Source organism: Typha latifolia, chromosome 13, assembly GCF_019914945.1.
Source record: "Typha latifolia isolate L0001 chromosome 13, TyphaL0001v2, whole genome shotgun sequence".
Lineage (NCBI taxonomy): Eukaryota > Viridiplantae > Streptophyta > Magnoliopsida > Poales > Typhaceae > Typha > Typha latifolia.
In genome coordinates this window covers 2,651,576-2,666,205 of record NC_133098.1, presented here as the reverse complement: position 1 = coordinate 2,666,205, position 14,630 = coordinate 2,651,576, and the positions used below count along the sequence as shown (strand labels likewise).

General features: G+C 35.7%; 4 protein-coding genes across 6 annotated transcripts in view; 2 read left to right on the top strand and 2 right to left on the bottom strand.

The window, feature by feature from the left end:
- The window catches only part of LOC140800197 (beta-1,3-galactosyltransferase 7), a 102,902-nt gene that overhangs the window by 28,534 nt on the left and 59,738 nt on the right, over window positions 1-14,630 (bottom strand). The window lies entirely within an intron of this gene.
- LOC140800452 (WAT1-related protein At1g44800-like) lies at window positions 4,402-7,411 on the top strand. Its single transcript, XM_073155256.1, has 7 exons — window positions 4,402-4,807; window positions 5,604-5,666; window positions 5,768-5,884; window positions 5,981-6,218; window positions 6,379-6,540; window positions 6,626-6,777; window positions 7,012-7,411. The coding sequence occupies exons 1-7, from the start codon at window positions 4,617-4,619 to the stop codon at window positions 7,181-7,183; spliced, it is 1,095 nt and encodes a 364-aa protein (XP_073011357.1). The 5' UTR covers window positions 4,402-4,616; the 3' UTR covers window positions 7,184-7,411.
- LOC140800355 (transmembrane emp24 domain-containing protein p24delta3-like) lies at window positions 8,147-11,462 on the top strand. Its single transcript, XM_073155096.1, has 4 exons — window positions 8,147-8,603; window positions 10,625-10,834; window positions 10,928-11,004; window positions 11,100-11,462. Exons 1-4 carry the CDS (start codon window positions 8,412-8,414, stop codon window positions 11,242-11,244), a joined length of 624 nt encoding a protein of 207 aa, XP_073011197.1. The 5' UTR covers window positions 8,147-8,411; the 3' UTR covers window positions 11,245-11,462.
- LOC140799539 (uncharacterized) lies at window positions 12,109-14,388 on the bottom strand. 2 transcript variants are annotated; one of them, XR_012111022.1, is made up of 4 exons: window positions 14,076-14,342; window positions 13,905-13,994; window positions 13,625-13,707; window positions 12,109-12,307 (listed from the first exon to the last, which is right to left on the bottom strand). XR_012111022.1 is itself a non-coding variant. In XM_073153893.1 (3 exons), the coding sequence occupies exons 1-3, from the start codon at window positions 14,295-14,297 to the stop codon at window positions 12,230-12,232; spliced, it is 390 nt and encodes a 129-aa protein (XP_073009994.1). In that variant the 5' UTR covers window positions 14,298-14,388; the 3' UTR covers window positions 12,109-12,229. The 2 variants fall into 2 exon arrangements, 1 of the variants encoding a protein (XP_073009994.1); XM_073153893.1 differs by lacking the exon at window positions 13,625-13,707 and having other exon boundaries at window positions 14,076-14,388.

Below are 14,630 nucleotides of genomic sequence, written 5' to 3'. Positions count from 1 at the left end.
CGTTCCTGTGCTTATTTCATCTAGATGACATCCAAGCTTAGCTATACTGCCACCAGTGGAAGAAAGAGATTCCCAATTCCAATTAACAAATAATATATATGCTTAGGCAGTTAAAGAATCACAACCATTGTTACTCCACACTAATTAAATCTAAGGACAGTTTTCTATTTTTGATTGACTGACTCAAAAGTAGCATAGATATCAATTTTCGTATTAGTAGCTCGTCATACTCTATTTCCCTTACGAGCATTTCCATCATAATTTATACAGAACTAGGAACTTAATTTCCCAAATAAACCAATGCATGTAAGCCACTTTTAACTATCTGAGCATTATCTTTTAAGGTTTAGAAATAGTTCTTGCCGTAACGTCATATGATATTTCTCTCTTAGTATGTTACTTACTAGCTTAAATTTAAATTAATTTAATTATCTAACATAGTATTAAAGTTACTTTTATTAAGGCCACCAGTTTAAACCTCACCCACACCAACTAATATCATCTTTTATTATCTATTAAAAGAAGTCATATTCTCTCTTATTCATCATCCGTCCACGTGTAATTTATCGGATTGCGCATGAGAGGACGTGTCATGACACGATATACCAGACAAGACAAGATGTAGTCAGTAGATTCACAGATAGAATATCTATGATCTCGATCAAATTAAAGTTATCCAGGTCTATTCTTTTCCTGTGATAATGGTAGGTGTTTGCTTTTGTTTATTATGGTGCTTAATAAGCTTGCATTGATGCAAATGGTGCAGTTGGAAGATGACACACAGATTCCTACTGAACTAAAGGACTATAGATTCTTGTCCAGATGTCCTCTCAAAAAGGAGATTCCATTCGTTTGCTTCCAGATATTCTGGGCCTGGAAATCCAACGTGTCATCAGAAGGAAAGGGACCTACTTCCACGTCAGATCTGAGCTAAAAACATCCTCTAAATTCTTGCTTAATGAGTAGCCTTGCCTTTTGTTGTGGTGATCGATGGATCATCAATGGCTCAGTAGTTTACTCAACTCATACTGATAGAATGAAGTTATTTTCATGATCAAAACTTTCTAGGTGGGGAAAAGCCATGATATATATTAGTTCGTTACTAACGGTTTAAGTTTTTAGCGAATCTATCATTTAATATAGTATTATAATAACAATTTTCAGGTGCCATATCTGAATATAAATGCATTATAGATATTATTATTCTATTGCTTAACAATTAATAATTTTTAAAGAAATTGGTCATATAAGAATGAAAGAGGTCCTTGTTACTGCTATGCATTCCATTTTCTGAAAGTTGATTTTATACATAGAATTGATCCAGTATATTTCTTTTAGAACTTGCAAGTGTATTTTAACTTAAGACTTCGATTGGTAGAGCAGGTCGATGGATTAATTGAAGGTTGGTTTTTTTTTTATTATAATTCTAACACCCACAAGGTTTTATCACCATTTAATTGAACCCTATTTGGATATATGTTCACTATTAAATACTATTTGTAAAAGGATTCATAAGCACTTGATGATCGCATGATGTGGTTTTTATATTCGATATCCCAGCACTCATTCTCATTTTTAGACTCAGAGATAGACTGGAGAAATAAATTTGATTCAAATAGGTGAATATTCTTAAACAAACATATATTTGGTAGGATTTAAGTTTCAGATCTCTACTTCAGTATTATATAAGATCTAGTTAGTTTTTATATTTTGCATTTTGATGGGATTCAAGATACTAATAGGAGGAAATTTTTTTTAAAAAAAAACATACCAACGCGGTGTGTAATCGACCCTAATTCTAATTAAACTTAAATTGAAAATAATTTCGAGTCCAAATGTGTGATAAACTTTGAAATGAAATTATTTTAATTAAAGTCAATTTCGAGCTCAAGTCTAAACAAATTGATCAATAAATAATAGACAATTCAAACTAAATTTCGAGCCAGAACAAGTTCGAATTAGATTAAACTTAAAATAAAGTATAATTTAAAAATATAAATGAATAGAATTAATTATTTATGTATTTAAAAAAGATATGATATGATAAGAATTCAGATCCGTAAGATCAAAGTATATAATAGTATACTTAAGTAAATTTTAGAATATTACATATGCATTGTATGGTATAAAAATTATTACTCGTATATATATATATATATTGTAATCAACTCGAAATTATTTTTGAGTCTATTTTGAAGATTAGACTCAGGTCAGCTTAATTTTGAGCCGAGCTTAATGGAGCCTTATCAAGCCAAGTGAGCTCGAGCCGGCTTGAATATTTTTGATAGCCTAGACACCAACAACGAAACCGTACTAGACTCTAGTAGACTGTTTGGATGACATCACCCCCCTGTTCATACAATCTAGAATTTTTTTAGGGTTTCCTTCTTCTTTGCATACATACCCTTCCAAAATTTTATATTTACTTATATATCCCTTAAAGATGAAACTATCCTTATTCTAGATTTCACAAAATTTTCTTAATTAGAATATTTATTTTTTCTATTAAATTATTGAGACTTAACTTGAAAATAATATATATTTAGAGGGTATACATATAAATATCAATTTTGAAGGGCATATAAATAAATAAGGGATTTTGAAGGGTATACACGCAAAAAAAAAGAACCTTTTTGAAATAGCACCCTATATTTTACATATATTATAATGTACGCATTTTAAAAAAAATCCCTATATTATGAACTTTTTATGGTTCGAACCCTACTAAATTAAAAACATTTATGTGTTTACCAAAGATTTTAATACCAAGAGTTAACTTAAACTCATCTTAGCCTACCAGATAAGGAATATGTTATTTTATTAATCTATTATGGCAATTAATAAGGAAGAAAAAGCCAGTCAATAGCTATGGAAAAAGAATTATTTTTTTATTTGTATTATTTGCATTATTGTATTGAGCTCATACTTAACTAGGAATGTTAAACAAATAAATTTTTTAATAAATTTAGGGTTGAAAAGAAAAAAACTCATAATATAGGACTTTTTGTTTTGGGTGCAAATTTTCCTATAATTTAACCTTTTTCTTTTGTTGTTGAGAAAATCACGCATTGTGGAGAAGTGGCCTATTTGAAGGTTGTTTTGCAGCAAGAATGATGTGAGAAGTACATCAAACGTAATGGCCATCTAGAAGAGAAGCATGCATCTCAAGCTAGCCCCTAGTTTTCATACTCGTTACCACTAATTACAACCAATAAAAAAAAAAAAACTCTTAACATAACTTCGTAAATCAAATTTTAATAAAAATAAATCCGATTCATCTCCAATCCAGCCAGAGAGCGTTAGTGAATTCATGATTAGATTAGCTCCATGCATTACTCCATTAATCACAAAGGATCCGATGTGTATACCATTAATTAAATACATCATTAAAGTTTCCTAAGTGTGCTTTAAGAAGCAAGATACGAGTTCGCAACAAAGACTCGGAGCCGTGAAGAAGATTCTTATTAATCTACAAACGAACTTTAATTACCTTACTTATAATGTTCCAAAGTAATGCTTACACACACACACACACACATATATATATATTAAATATTCTGGAACAGCTCGTACGTTTACCATTCAGCTAGCTTTTTCACTCCAATTTACCAAACCAGTGGCAGCATCTCAAGATGTGTCTGTGGTCTGCCATGGGTTGCAATCCTAACAGGAAAGCACCACTAAGCAATTGAGAGCTAGCTCAAACGCATCAATGCATCAGCATGCACTAAGCTTGGTGGACGACTCTATTCGTTTTCTTGGAGAATTAAAGTAAGAGAAAAATTTGCATATACCTCCCTAAGTTTAGGCGAATTCATATAGTAGTCTTTCACTATTTATAAAGGGAGAAAAAAAATTCTATAATTATAAATTAAATATATTTTACTCTCATGTACTTTGAATGAAGATCGATTTATCTCTCTAAATCTTGTTCTTACAGATATTATTAACAGAAATGACAAATAAATTAAATAATTATATTTCGGTGAAATAAGTACGTATTGGGAGAGAAAATTTATAGTGGCTTAGTGACGTAAAAAAGAAAAGAAATTGAGGAAGGCGAAGGGATTTTTTGTTCAAATTGGTAACACGTAGAAATTTAAAAGTAAAAAGGAATAACAAGGTTCAAAATGTAAACATGCTTCAATAAATGGCGTAATATGCAAATCCCCCCCCCAAAAAAAAGTATCATGCACCCCGAGTGCACTGCCCACCCTCACGGTTGATTTGTTTAACCATAAAAAAGGAAGAGAAATTTGGAGCTTTCTCAGCGCATATCTCTAAAGGGGTAGTGCCCACTGCCCAGGACAATCACCTCACCCTTTGCCCTAGAAAATATAGACTCTCTCTCTTTCTCCTTTCCTTTATGCGTAAGTATGATATATGGGAATTAAGGATATTAGGGTGGTCAAATGGATTATCTGCTGGTGCTCTTTGTCTACCTCCTATAAAAGGCATGGCAGCCTCATACATTCTCCTCCACAGCCTCTGAAGGTATATATAGAGAGAGAGAGAGGGGGGAAGAGGAGTTCTAGGACTTGAGATTGTATCGAAGAGAGTGTCACTGTGGAGTAAGAGATATATATATATATATATATATATATACATATCTAGAGATGTCTCTGGGAAAGGTAATGAACGAGTTGAAGCCATACATGGCTATGGTGCTGCTGCAGTTCGGGTTTGCCGGCATGTACGTTATCTCGCTGGCGTCCATCAAGAAAGGCATGAACCACTACGTCCTCGTCGTCTACCGGAACATCGTCGCCACCGTTGTCATGGCCCCTTTTGCACTCTGGGTTGAGAGGTCTCTCTCTCTCTCTCTCTCTATATATATATATATATACACTTCTTGTTGGTTTTTTTGCCATGTTAGTAGTGAATATATTATATCTAGCTTGTACATGAAATGGTGAGGAGGACTGAACTCTGAATATTTATGCATGCCCATGCAAGAATTTTGAAAAACGCTAGGGCTCTAAACATTAAAAAGGACTATTAATTAGAATTCTATATACACCAAATTTACAAAAAAAATAAGGGGCTAGATAGCAAAAATGTTCTGTTATTTTTTTTAAAGCTTAAGAGGGACATCCCCCCCACACTTGTAGAGTTTCTTGTAATTAATTAATATTTCCTACGTGATAGAGGTAATTGTGTAATATTATATTATAAGAGTAGATTAGTTAGACCAAATTTGAGTTAATATTCCATGGGAGCCTTCACCTTATGTGGCCATTATTAATAAGGGATTATTTTAATAGCTAGAAATATGGAATCAATGGTGTGATATAGCTTCTTCAATTTTTTTCTTGATCAGACTAATGTTTTAGACTTTTAATTAATTAACATTGGTGCATGCAAAGATAAGTATTACATATCATTACCTATACTCTCCTTGTCATAATCCATCACCTAATAGGCCAGGATCTCTCTTTTTTTCCCACTATGTGTCAATAGTGGGTCCACATAGGTTGCCATGATAAGGTTGCTCTTTTCGAATTAATTCCTAGCTCTCGATCAGGCATTAATTTAATCACAAGTTAAAGATTAATAAAATACCAGCTCTATTCACCTTTTCATCTCTTCTGTTTCTCCAACAGGAAAGTGAGGCCCAAAATGACAATCTCCATCTTCCTCAAGATTATGGCACTTGCTTTACTTGAGTACTGAACTCTATCTCCCTTATCCAAATTGCAACTTAGTTATAGATATATATATTCCAATAAGTATCTTACTATAGATACTGCTAATTTTTCCATGGCAGACCTGTGCTTGACCAGAACTTCTACTACATGGGAGCAAACTTGACCTCAGCTGGCTTTGGGGCTGCTCTGTATAACATGCTTCCTGCCTTCACCTTCCTAATGGCCACAATCCTAAGGTAATTAATTAGTTCATAACCCTATCCACCATCTTGTTAATTACTCCTTGATAGTTTTACACATTCATTGTGATCAAAACTCGTGGATGCCCTTAGGATTGAGAAACTGGTTGTAAGGCAACGACGAAGTCAAGCGAAGATCGTCGGAACGATTGTTACGGTGATCGGTGCACTGCTCATGATAATCTACAAGGGTGCAGTCATTGAGTTCCCATGGTCCAAACCAAAAAGCCACCATACCACTGAAGCCGGCCACAGCAGTGGCAACTGGCTCAAGGGAACTATCATGCTGATAGGGAGTTGCTTCTGTTGGTCTGCCTTCTTCATCCTACAAGTAATCAACATCCCAAAACACCACAAGATTTAATTACACTACTCACCGCTTTATAACTCGATTGGTTGATCTAAAAGTTTCAAACCAAATGCTTAAACTATTAGTTAATAGATCTACAATGTATGTATATACCTTTAAACGTATACTTTTTCTTGTGCAGTCTAACACACTTCAGTCGTACCCTGCTGAGCTCTCACTGACCACCTTGATATGCTTCATGGGTGCTGTGATGAGCGGCGCGCTTGCCCTCATCATGGAGCATGGCAATGCGAAGCCCTGGATCATTGGCGTCGACATGCGGTTGCTCACCGCCGTCTACGCTGTAAGATTACTGCAACTTCTTTGATGCCATAGCAATGAAGAGATGAAAGATATTTAAGTTCATGATCAATTGGTTTCTTCTACAGGGAGTGGTGTGCTCTGGTGTGGCCTACTATGTGCAAGGGCTAGTGATGAAGCAAAGAGGTCCAGTTTTTGTGACCGCTTTTAACCCCCTCTGCATGATCATAACTGCTGTCTTGGGCTCCATAATCCTAGCAGAAGAGATCACTGTAGGAAGGTATGTCTCAACTCTTTTAACCCTTATTGATGAGAAAAATTAGTGCCAAAACAGTTAGTTTTGGATGTAAAATTCAGCAGTTACAACTTAATCTGAATCACAAGGAATTTAAAAAGTTTGAAATACATGCATGAAATAAATTAAAACGGGACCAACCAAAGAAGACAAACTATAATTTGTCAGTAGATCTACTATGCTAATTATAATGCCTTTTTGTTGTTGTTCTTTTTGTAGTGTAATTGGTGCAGTTATCATAGTTATTGGGCTTTACTCCCTTATATGGGGCAAGAGCAAGGATCATTTGACCCAGTCATCAGAGAGCAGTGGAAACAAGGGAGCAACTGAGCTGCCAATTGCTACACTTCGTGCTGACAAATTGGAGATCACCAATTATACTGCCGTTTAGAAATCTTTGAGCATATACGAGACCATGCATCTTTAATTTGTTTGCACTCATAGTGCAGTCCTTGCGTGAATTCTACTAATGTTAAAGTATGCATAAAAAATAATTTTTGTGATGGTATTTTTGCTCTCGAGTTGTCGAAAAGAATGTAGTAGATCGATATCATGAATAAAGCCAGGCATCAATGTGTTGGCTTGCCATCCGATTGTGCTGCACTATTTTTAATGTCAATTTAATGTGTTTTAGTATCTTATTTATTGCCTCCCTTCCCTTGTTGGCCCACTTAATGTTATTATTTTAAAAAAATTGTATATAACGCCCAACTTTTTAAAATAAAATTATAGTTTACGTCCTATGTTTTTATTATTTACAAATTGAGCTCTATAATTTAGTGAATATATATAGAAAATATCGTGAATTAGATTTTAACTAACATCGTGAGAATATTTCGTTAAGTAAAAAAATTTTATTTCTAAAATAATTAAAGTACTCTTATTTCTAAAATAACTAAAATATCCTTAATATGACTTAGTTGAAATATTTTCGTAATTTTTTTAATATAATTAATTTAACTCAAATATTTAGTTAAGTTTAATTAATAGATGTAATGGTGTTTTCTATCTATATTTACTAAATTATAGGGCTAAATTTATAAATAGTAAAAATATAAGGTGTAAACTATAATTTCACTAAAAAAATAAGTTTTATGTGCAAATTTTCTCCCATGTATGGTTGTAGAGTTTCGACTAATTTACTAGAATGTTTGTAGAGTATTTATAACCGTCTAGACAATTAAAGAAAATCTAAGAAAAATTTCTCAAAATGTGAAATGACTATTTTCACATCAATTTTACTCCCTTTCTTTGATCTAAAATAATGATAAAATAGTTTGTAATAAGTCTAAAATTAATCAATCACGAGATAGGTTTATGTTATATTTTTAATAAAAAAATCTAAATAATAACTAACGGAACATGTAAAAAGACTGCTAATTTAGAAAAAATGTGATCCATTGATGATAGATCCGAAGATCCATCAGCTAAACATAGCCCGGGCCATGAAATGGATGAATATCTAGAATATTAAATTGACCTGCCTCCCAAAATACCAACCCCGTGACTAAAATTCTCGTGCCTTTCTTCTCCGGCGAGTGAGTCTCGAAGAGATCCGATAGATCCTGGTGGGAGATCGAGAGGAAAAGAGGAGGATATAAGACAAGTAAGAGCCCTAGATGGCTCGCGGTGCGGTGGTGGTTCTTGGGCTGTGGTGGTTGGTTATGGGCGCGAGCGCGGTGTGGCTGGACTTGCCGGCGTCGGGTACCAAGTGCGTGTCGGAGGAGATCCAGCCAAACGTGGTGGTGCTCGCCGAATACTCCCTCGTGTTAGAGGATCACTCGCATGGCCACCCCACCATCGGCGTCAAGGTAATAACCCTACTCCTTTCAATTTGTTTTCTCTATGGAATATTTGGCTTGCTTTTGTCAACTTAGGATCCGTGATTGATGGGGGATTTGAGCTGGGATCTCGATTTTTGAAGGATTTGCTTGGTAAATAGGGAAAAGAGTTATGATTTTGGGAGTTCGGGTTGTTGATCGAGGTTGTGGAGCCCCTTAAATTGATTGAGGTATCGGGAGAATTGGTTTATTTTATTAATAGATAAAGAGGTGGAACTTGATTGTGTTTGGAAGATTTAAGGATCTTACTCGCATGGAAACTAGGATGTTATCATGGTAATATAATGCCTATAAGAGTGGTAACTTCAAGTCCATTTGATTCTATTGTTTGTAAACTGAGATTTATCATATGCGGCAATTGCATCAGCAGCACATATCTAGGTTTTCAAAGATTGGTCGCCGTTATGAACTAAAAGTGGCTGCTTTGCTGTCCTTATAACTTTGATATCTAAAAAAATTGAGAGAAAAAGGTGGGATGAATTGCTACAGAAACCCTAAGGTTGAGCTACGAGAAATGACTGGGAGATCATCCGAGGTGGATGTTGTTGGAGGAAGGTTAGAAGAGGGATAGATTCATGGGTGAGAAAGGGAAGGCAGAAACGACTAGGTAACTCTGAAGGTGGGGGACACTAGATCATTATTTCCTTTATTCGAGCCAATCACATGGCATCTATCACATAGACACTATAATTGTTCAGCATATGGTATTGTTGGAACATCTAAAGTCCAATGGGCATTGGAACTACCCTAAAATTTACATAGTTAATCTCTATAGAGTTCATATGTTAAAATGTGGAATTTCACAGTGCTGCTTAGCTGTAGAAGCTAGATTCAGTGACAATATACATGCTAGCACCAACTTTATAGCATATGCGATTCTTAAATAAGAAATTAAAATTAATTTCTGGATTAAGTTGCTATAAAATGCATGAATTTGTGTTACTCAATTCACAAACATTACTTAGCTTTGACCCTTTACAATATTTCAGTCCCAGATTGTCTTAGGAACTTGATTTCTTACTGAAAACCAGTCTCCCTCCATCCACAGCTGGATCCAGTAGCATCATGCTTGATCTGAATTTTAAGATTGTAATGGAGCCCCGGATATAATTGAAATTTGCACAGGAAATTTCAGTTCCTTTCTGATTATCTTTGATATTTGGAAAGCGATGACTATATGTGAGAATCTGCATCTTGATTGCATCTTTGTAAGCTGAAATCAGAAAGGTTGCTCTTTGTGTGTGCTTTATCATTGGTAAGTACTACAATTTTAGAACTACAAATCTGCCTGATCGGTGGGAATGAATCTCTGCTATATATTCCAAGTAAGTTGCCTGATTAATTTTCTTCTGCATGGTGGATCTCATTTATTTGTGAAGAGGTCTTGATAATATTGATGGGAACAGTTGATGGTGAATACATGCCAATATTTTCTATCTATATGTATAAAGAATACATGCCAATAGTTTCCATACTTATTTTGCAAAATGTAATTGATACTTTTGTAAACGGATAGGGATTTGAAATATCTATATTTTCCGTTTTAGATTGAACATTTCATGGATCTAGATGGCTTTGAGTGGTATCTGCGTATTTAAGTGTGCAGTAGTTGGACGCAGTATCTTATTCTCAGACATGCTTATAATAAGAACACAACTTATGGTGTTAATCCTTTCATCCTCTGAGGTACTATTTGTGGTGAGCATTGTAATACTGAACATGAGATTGAAAGTAATTATATTACTGTGATAATGGGAGATGTGTGCAAAGGAGATCACTCAATTCTCCAAGCCATTGTGTATAGACTTGTTGATTTAGTGAATTAACGCAAGCGTATTCTATTTTGGCGATAAGCATGTTACTCTAAGTACACTTGATTTTACATGAATCCAGTTGGTATAAATCTTCTTATGCTGGTAGGATGATATGATTATTTATTTATTTATTTTGCAAACACATATGGGCCTTATATTGCTTCATGGAATTTACAGGTTACCTCACCATATGGGAACACTTTACATCACAATGAAAATGCGACAGTAGGGCAATTTGCATTCACAACTACAGAATCTGGCAACTACTTGGCATGTTTCTGGTTAGATAGTGCTGAGAAAGGAGTAGGGACAAGTGTAAACCTTGACTGGAAAATTGGAATCGCAGCAAAGGACTGGGATTCTGTTGCTAGGAAAGAGAAGATTGAGGTGAAATACTCACACAGCATAAGTTATTTCCATTACCTGTATTATTTGTTCTGAGTTTTGACTACAAATGATCTTTGAACTTACTAATTCTAGGGAGTCGAGCTAGAGTTAAGGAAATTAGAAGCAGCAGTGGAGGCTATTCATCATAACCTGTTGTATCTTAAATCCAGGTAAAAAATCTGTAATTTTCCCACATGATTTGCTCCTCTACCATAACATCTTGCAGAATAAATGGCTAACTTTGATGCTCGATCTGTGGGTGCAGGGAAGCAGAGATGAGGGAAGTGAGTGAGAAGACCAATTCTAGGGTTGCATGGTTCAGTATTATGTCCCTTGGTGTTTGCATCATTGTCTCCGTTTTGCAGTTGTGGCACCTACAGGGGTTTTTCCGAAAGAAGAAACTTATTTAGATGGTTTCTTGATAATGTGACCCACGGTTCCATTTTATTTCTGAGACTACATAGAATTTTTGTCATATCTTTGTCAAACATTTTCCATATGCAGAATTTTCCCATGATCCCAAACTTTGTACGACTTCTGCAACAAGGAATGTCGATCTGAGAAGGCCCTGCATGCTTCTTTATTACGTAATTTTTGAACTTGCCGTTGTTTGATCTCCTTTTCTTCATGATTTATGTGGATAGTGGTTCAACTTTCTTCAAATTTAGAGCAAATTAAATCTCATCATAGAAATGGGGCCCCTATGGAAAGCAAAGATGAGGATTTTACTTTTTGTCTGGCACCTCGGAATGATATGCCTATCATGGGGCTGCTATTGCTCTTGGATTATCCACTCAGATAAGGAGCCCTAATAATATTCAATTCTCTGTACGCACTAAATTAGTTCCGATTTGCCTTTTTTTTCCTTCTTCAGTCTAGCCTCTTTTGGATCAGGAGTTTATTATTTCATCTAATTTTCTCTTGTATTGTTCGGAGGAACTAAAGTTGATCTTAAAAGAGCAACGAGTTCCTAGCTTGCTATGTGGCAATCCACTTGCAATCTCTGCAGAAGACAAAATATTGATCGTATGCTTATTGTTTATCATAATACAACCTCCAGATGCCTATATACATACACCTAATAAATAGAATCCTTTCTGAAGGATAAGTGAGCTTAATCCTACTAGCTGAAAGCTAGTGGTGGCCACCAATTTTATCATGATGTAGAATTGGAGTAGCAATAAAAGTACTTAAGTAGTAATCTGAATGAAAAGAAAAATAACAAAGTGAATACAAATGCACAACATCAATAGTACATGGATAACCAGGGGAAATGAGAGACAAACAACGTCCACCAATCCATTCAAGTAATCTTTAAGCCATTTTACTTCTACAGCTCTCAATGCAAAACTGATGTATTTGGATACAAGATATATTGGATAAAACAAATCCCCTTTACTGATCAAATACTGCAGATATTTTCTTTTGGATAAGCTCCACGCCTACGCGTGGGGATAACCTGGGAAGTGTTTCCTGCAACAGTACATTTCCAAAATGAGCTAATCAATTAAATAAAAATAAATAAATAAGGTAATCCACAAAATTAGCAGTATACATGTGAAATCAGCTGGCAGCAGGTATATTTCTTGGAAGTAATTTCATAAAAAATGCAGTTATTATCTAGTTATTTTTCATATTCCATTCTTCTTTCAATTAGATAAGAGTTCCGCTGATATATCAAATTTATAAATTAAATATATTGCTATACTGATTTGGTTCATGTCTAAAAAATATTACGGCAAAATCCAACTATGGTCCAGGTTGGATCTAATCAATCTACTTATAATGGATGCAGCACAGGATCTAGGTATATATGCTTAATTATGGGGGGACACTATGCAATAGTCCATCTGAGTGAATCCTTGACAAATTTCTCCATTTCACACATTATATTTGCAGCTCAACGAGCTTAATATGACACACTTGACAAATTAGAAAGTTGCATGCAGAGATTAAACACATGATAATGTATCATTTGCAGATATAAATTAAGTTGATGAAGATAGTCAGACGCCACATGGTCAGCAGCTGCTTACTTTATGGAGGGAAATTTCACTCAGAAAATACCAACAAATGAGGTTAAAATTCCTCAAATTTCTAGCTTGGAATAATTAAGATTGATGGCTCAACATTATATACATGCACAAAAACATATTTCCTGCAATTTTGATAGATGAGGATTGTCTAGGACATGAAGGAGGGCTGAAGGAAACAAAGGAAGTAGAGGTGGTTCAAAGAATGTTTGAATTGAGGAATGTACTCGTAACAACAGACAGACAGTTGATGCTCCCTTGAGCACCAAAGTTAGATCAGCAATATATCTGCTAAATCTGTTATATTTGCTAGGTATACACGCTTCTTGACCAAGGAATATTATGACATTGAATTCTTGACAGATTGATTTACTTGACGTGTCATAGTTTGCAGTTCAACAAGCTTATGAAATATGCTGCACTTAATATAGTGCTGCAGAGGCCAAACTTGTGATAGTCGAACTATTTGCAGATTACTGAGGGAAATTTTGGCACTCGGAACATACCAACAAATAATGTCAACATCTTCAATTTTCTAATTAGAAAGTTTCAAAATCAAGCTAGATCATTCTTGAATCTTGTACTCATGGGAAGTACACAATATTGGTAGAAATCCTTCCCTTCTTCCCCAAATCCTTCAATAGCTTCCTTCCATGCTTATAGCCCATAGCAGCAGATAATTCATCAGAAAACAGTACTAGTAACTGTTAGGTACCATAAATGCACATCACAGCCACACTAAATTTGCACCATTTACCCAATATTTATCCACAATATCCTGGCATGTCTCCAATAAATCTTGATCATCAAGATTGATAACGCTTGCTATCTCCACCCAACCTTCAGCAAGGAATATTAGATAAGCAAGGAAGCTCGCAAATACCTTAATTGAGATCTCTAGGTTAATCTTATCTATAAAACCCAGGAACCCAAATTTCTCCGCTATAAAACAAGATAAATAATACCAAGATCATAAATTTATGAAATCCAACTAGCCAACAAAGAAATTAAATTAAGAATTGCCAAGAGAGACCAACCTCGGTTCCATCAGGAAGCACCTTGGCGAGCACCGGGATCTCGTACTGGTACATCCGCTCCCATTCTGGATTCGAAGTTATGTCCCGCACCTGAAGGGAGAAGTCGGCATAGCTGAGGATGAGGAGGATGAGGGAGAAGATGAGAGAGAGATAAGGGGGTAGTGATCGCACCTCGAGGTCGACGGACTCCAGGGAGTGGGGCCCGCCGAGGGAGAGCGCCACGTGGAGCTTCTCTTTGAGGCCGTCGCAGAGGCAGCATCCTGGCTTCGAGTAGAGGACCAAACGCCGCTTCTGCCCGCCGGCGGTGGTGCCGCAGAAAGCCCGTGTCGCCGCGGCTACGACTACCCCGCGGCGAGCGGCGAACGCAGTGGGTGGGAGGATTAATGCTGCCATGGATTCTGGGAGTAGTTCTCGGGAATTCTTTTGCTGGATAAAGAGACTAGAAAAAGTTTTGCCATGAATAACTGGGCTTTGTAATAGATCGAAGGCCGGGCCGCTACTGCAAAGCCCAATGACCAATATAGACAAGCCTTGACTCACCGACACGGATTTAAAATTTTAAATTTACCTTATACTGTTATAGTCAATAACTGACTAAGGAAACATACATAAGACGCCTGATCAAACCCCTTCCAGCCATGCTCCTTAGAAATTCTCAATCAAGATTACGTCATGTTTGGATACAATGTAAATTTTCTTTCAGAGTTTTAACACCACGGTAATAAG

Bases quoted from the DNA above. Each gene is read 5' to 3' on its own strand.
- LOC140800452 (XM_073155256.1), top strand. From the start codon at position 4,617: ATGTCTCTGGGAAAGGTAATGAACGAGTTGAAGCCATACATGGCTATG. The intron at 6,541-6,625 runs GTAAGATTACTG...TTTCTTCTACAG, and splicing joins TGCTCACCGCCGTCTACGCT to GGAGTGGTGTGCTCTGGTGT. The intron at 6,778-7,011 runs GTATGTCTCAAC...TTCTTTTTGTAG, and splicing joins GAAGAGATCACTGTAGGAAG to TGTAATTGGTGCAGTTATCA.
- LOC140800355 (XM_073155096.1), top strand. From the start codon at position 8,412: ATGGCTCGCGGTGCGGTGGTGGTTCTTGGGCTGTGGTGGTTGGTTATG. The intron at 8,604-10,624 runs GTAATAACCCTA...TGGAATTTACAG, and splicing joins ACCCCACCATCGGCGTCAAG to GTTACCTCACCATATGGGAA. The intron at 10,835-10,927 runs GTGAAATACTCA...TACTAATTCTAG, and splicing joins CTAGGAAAGAGAAGATTGAG to GGAGTCGAGCTAGAGTTAAG.
- LOC140799539 (XM_073153893.1), bottom strand. From the start codon at position 14,297: ATGGCAGCATTAATCCTCCCACCCACTGCGTTCGCCGCTCGCCGCGGG. The intron at 13,995-14,075 runs GTGCGATCACTA...TTCTCCCTTCAG, and splicing joins TGGAGTCCGTCGACCTCGAG to GTGCGGGACATAACTTCGAA. The intron at 12,308-13,904 runs GTTGGTCTCTCT...GTACTGTTGCAG, and splicing joins TGCTTCCTGATGGAACCGAG to GAAACACTTCCCAGGTTATC.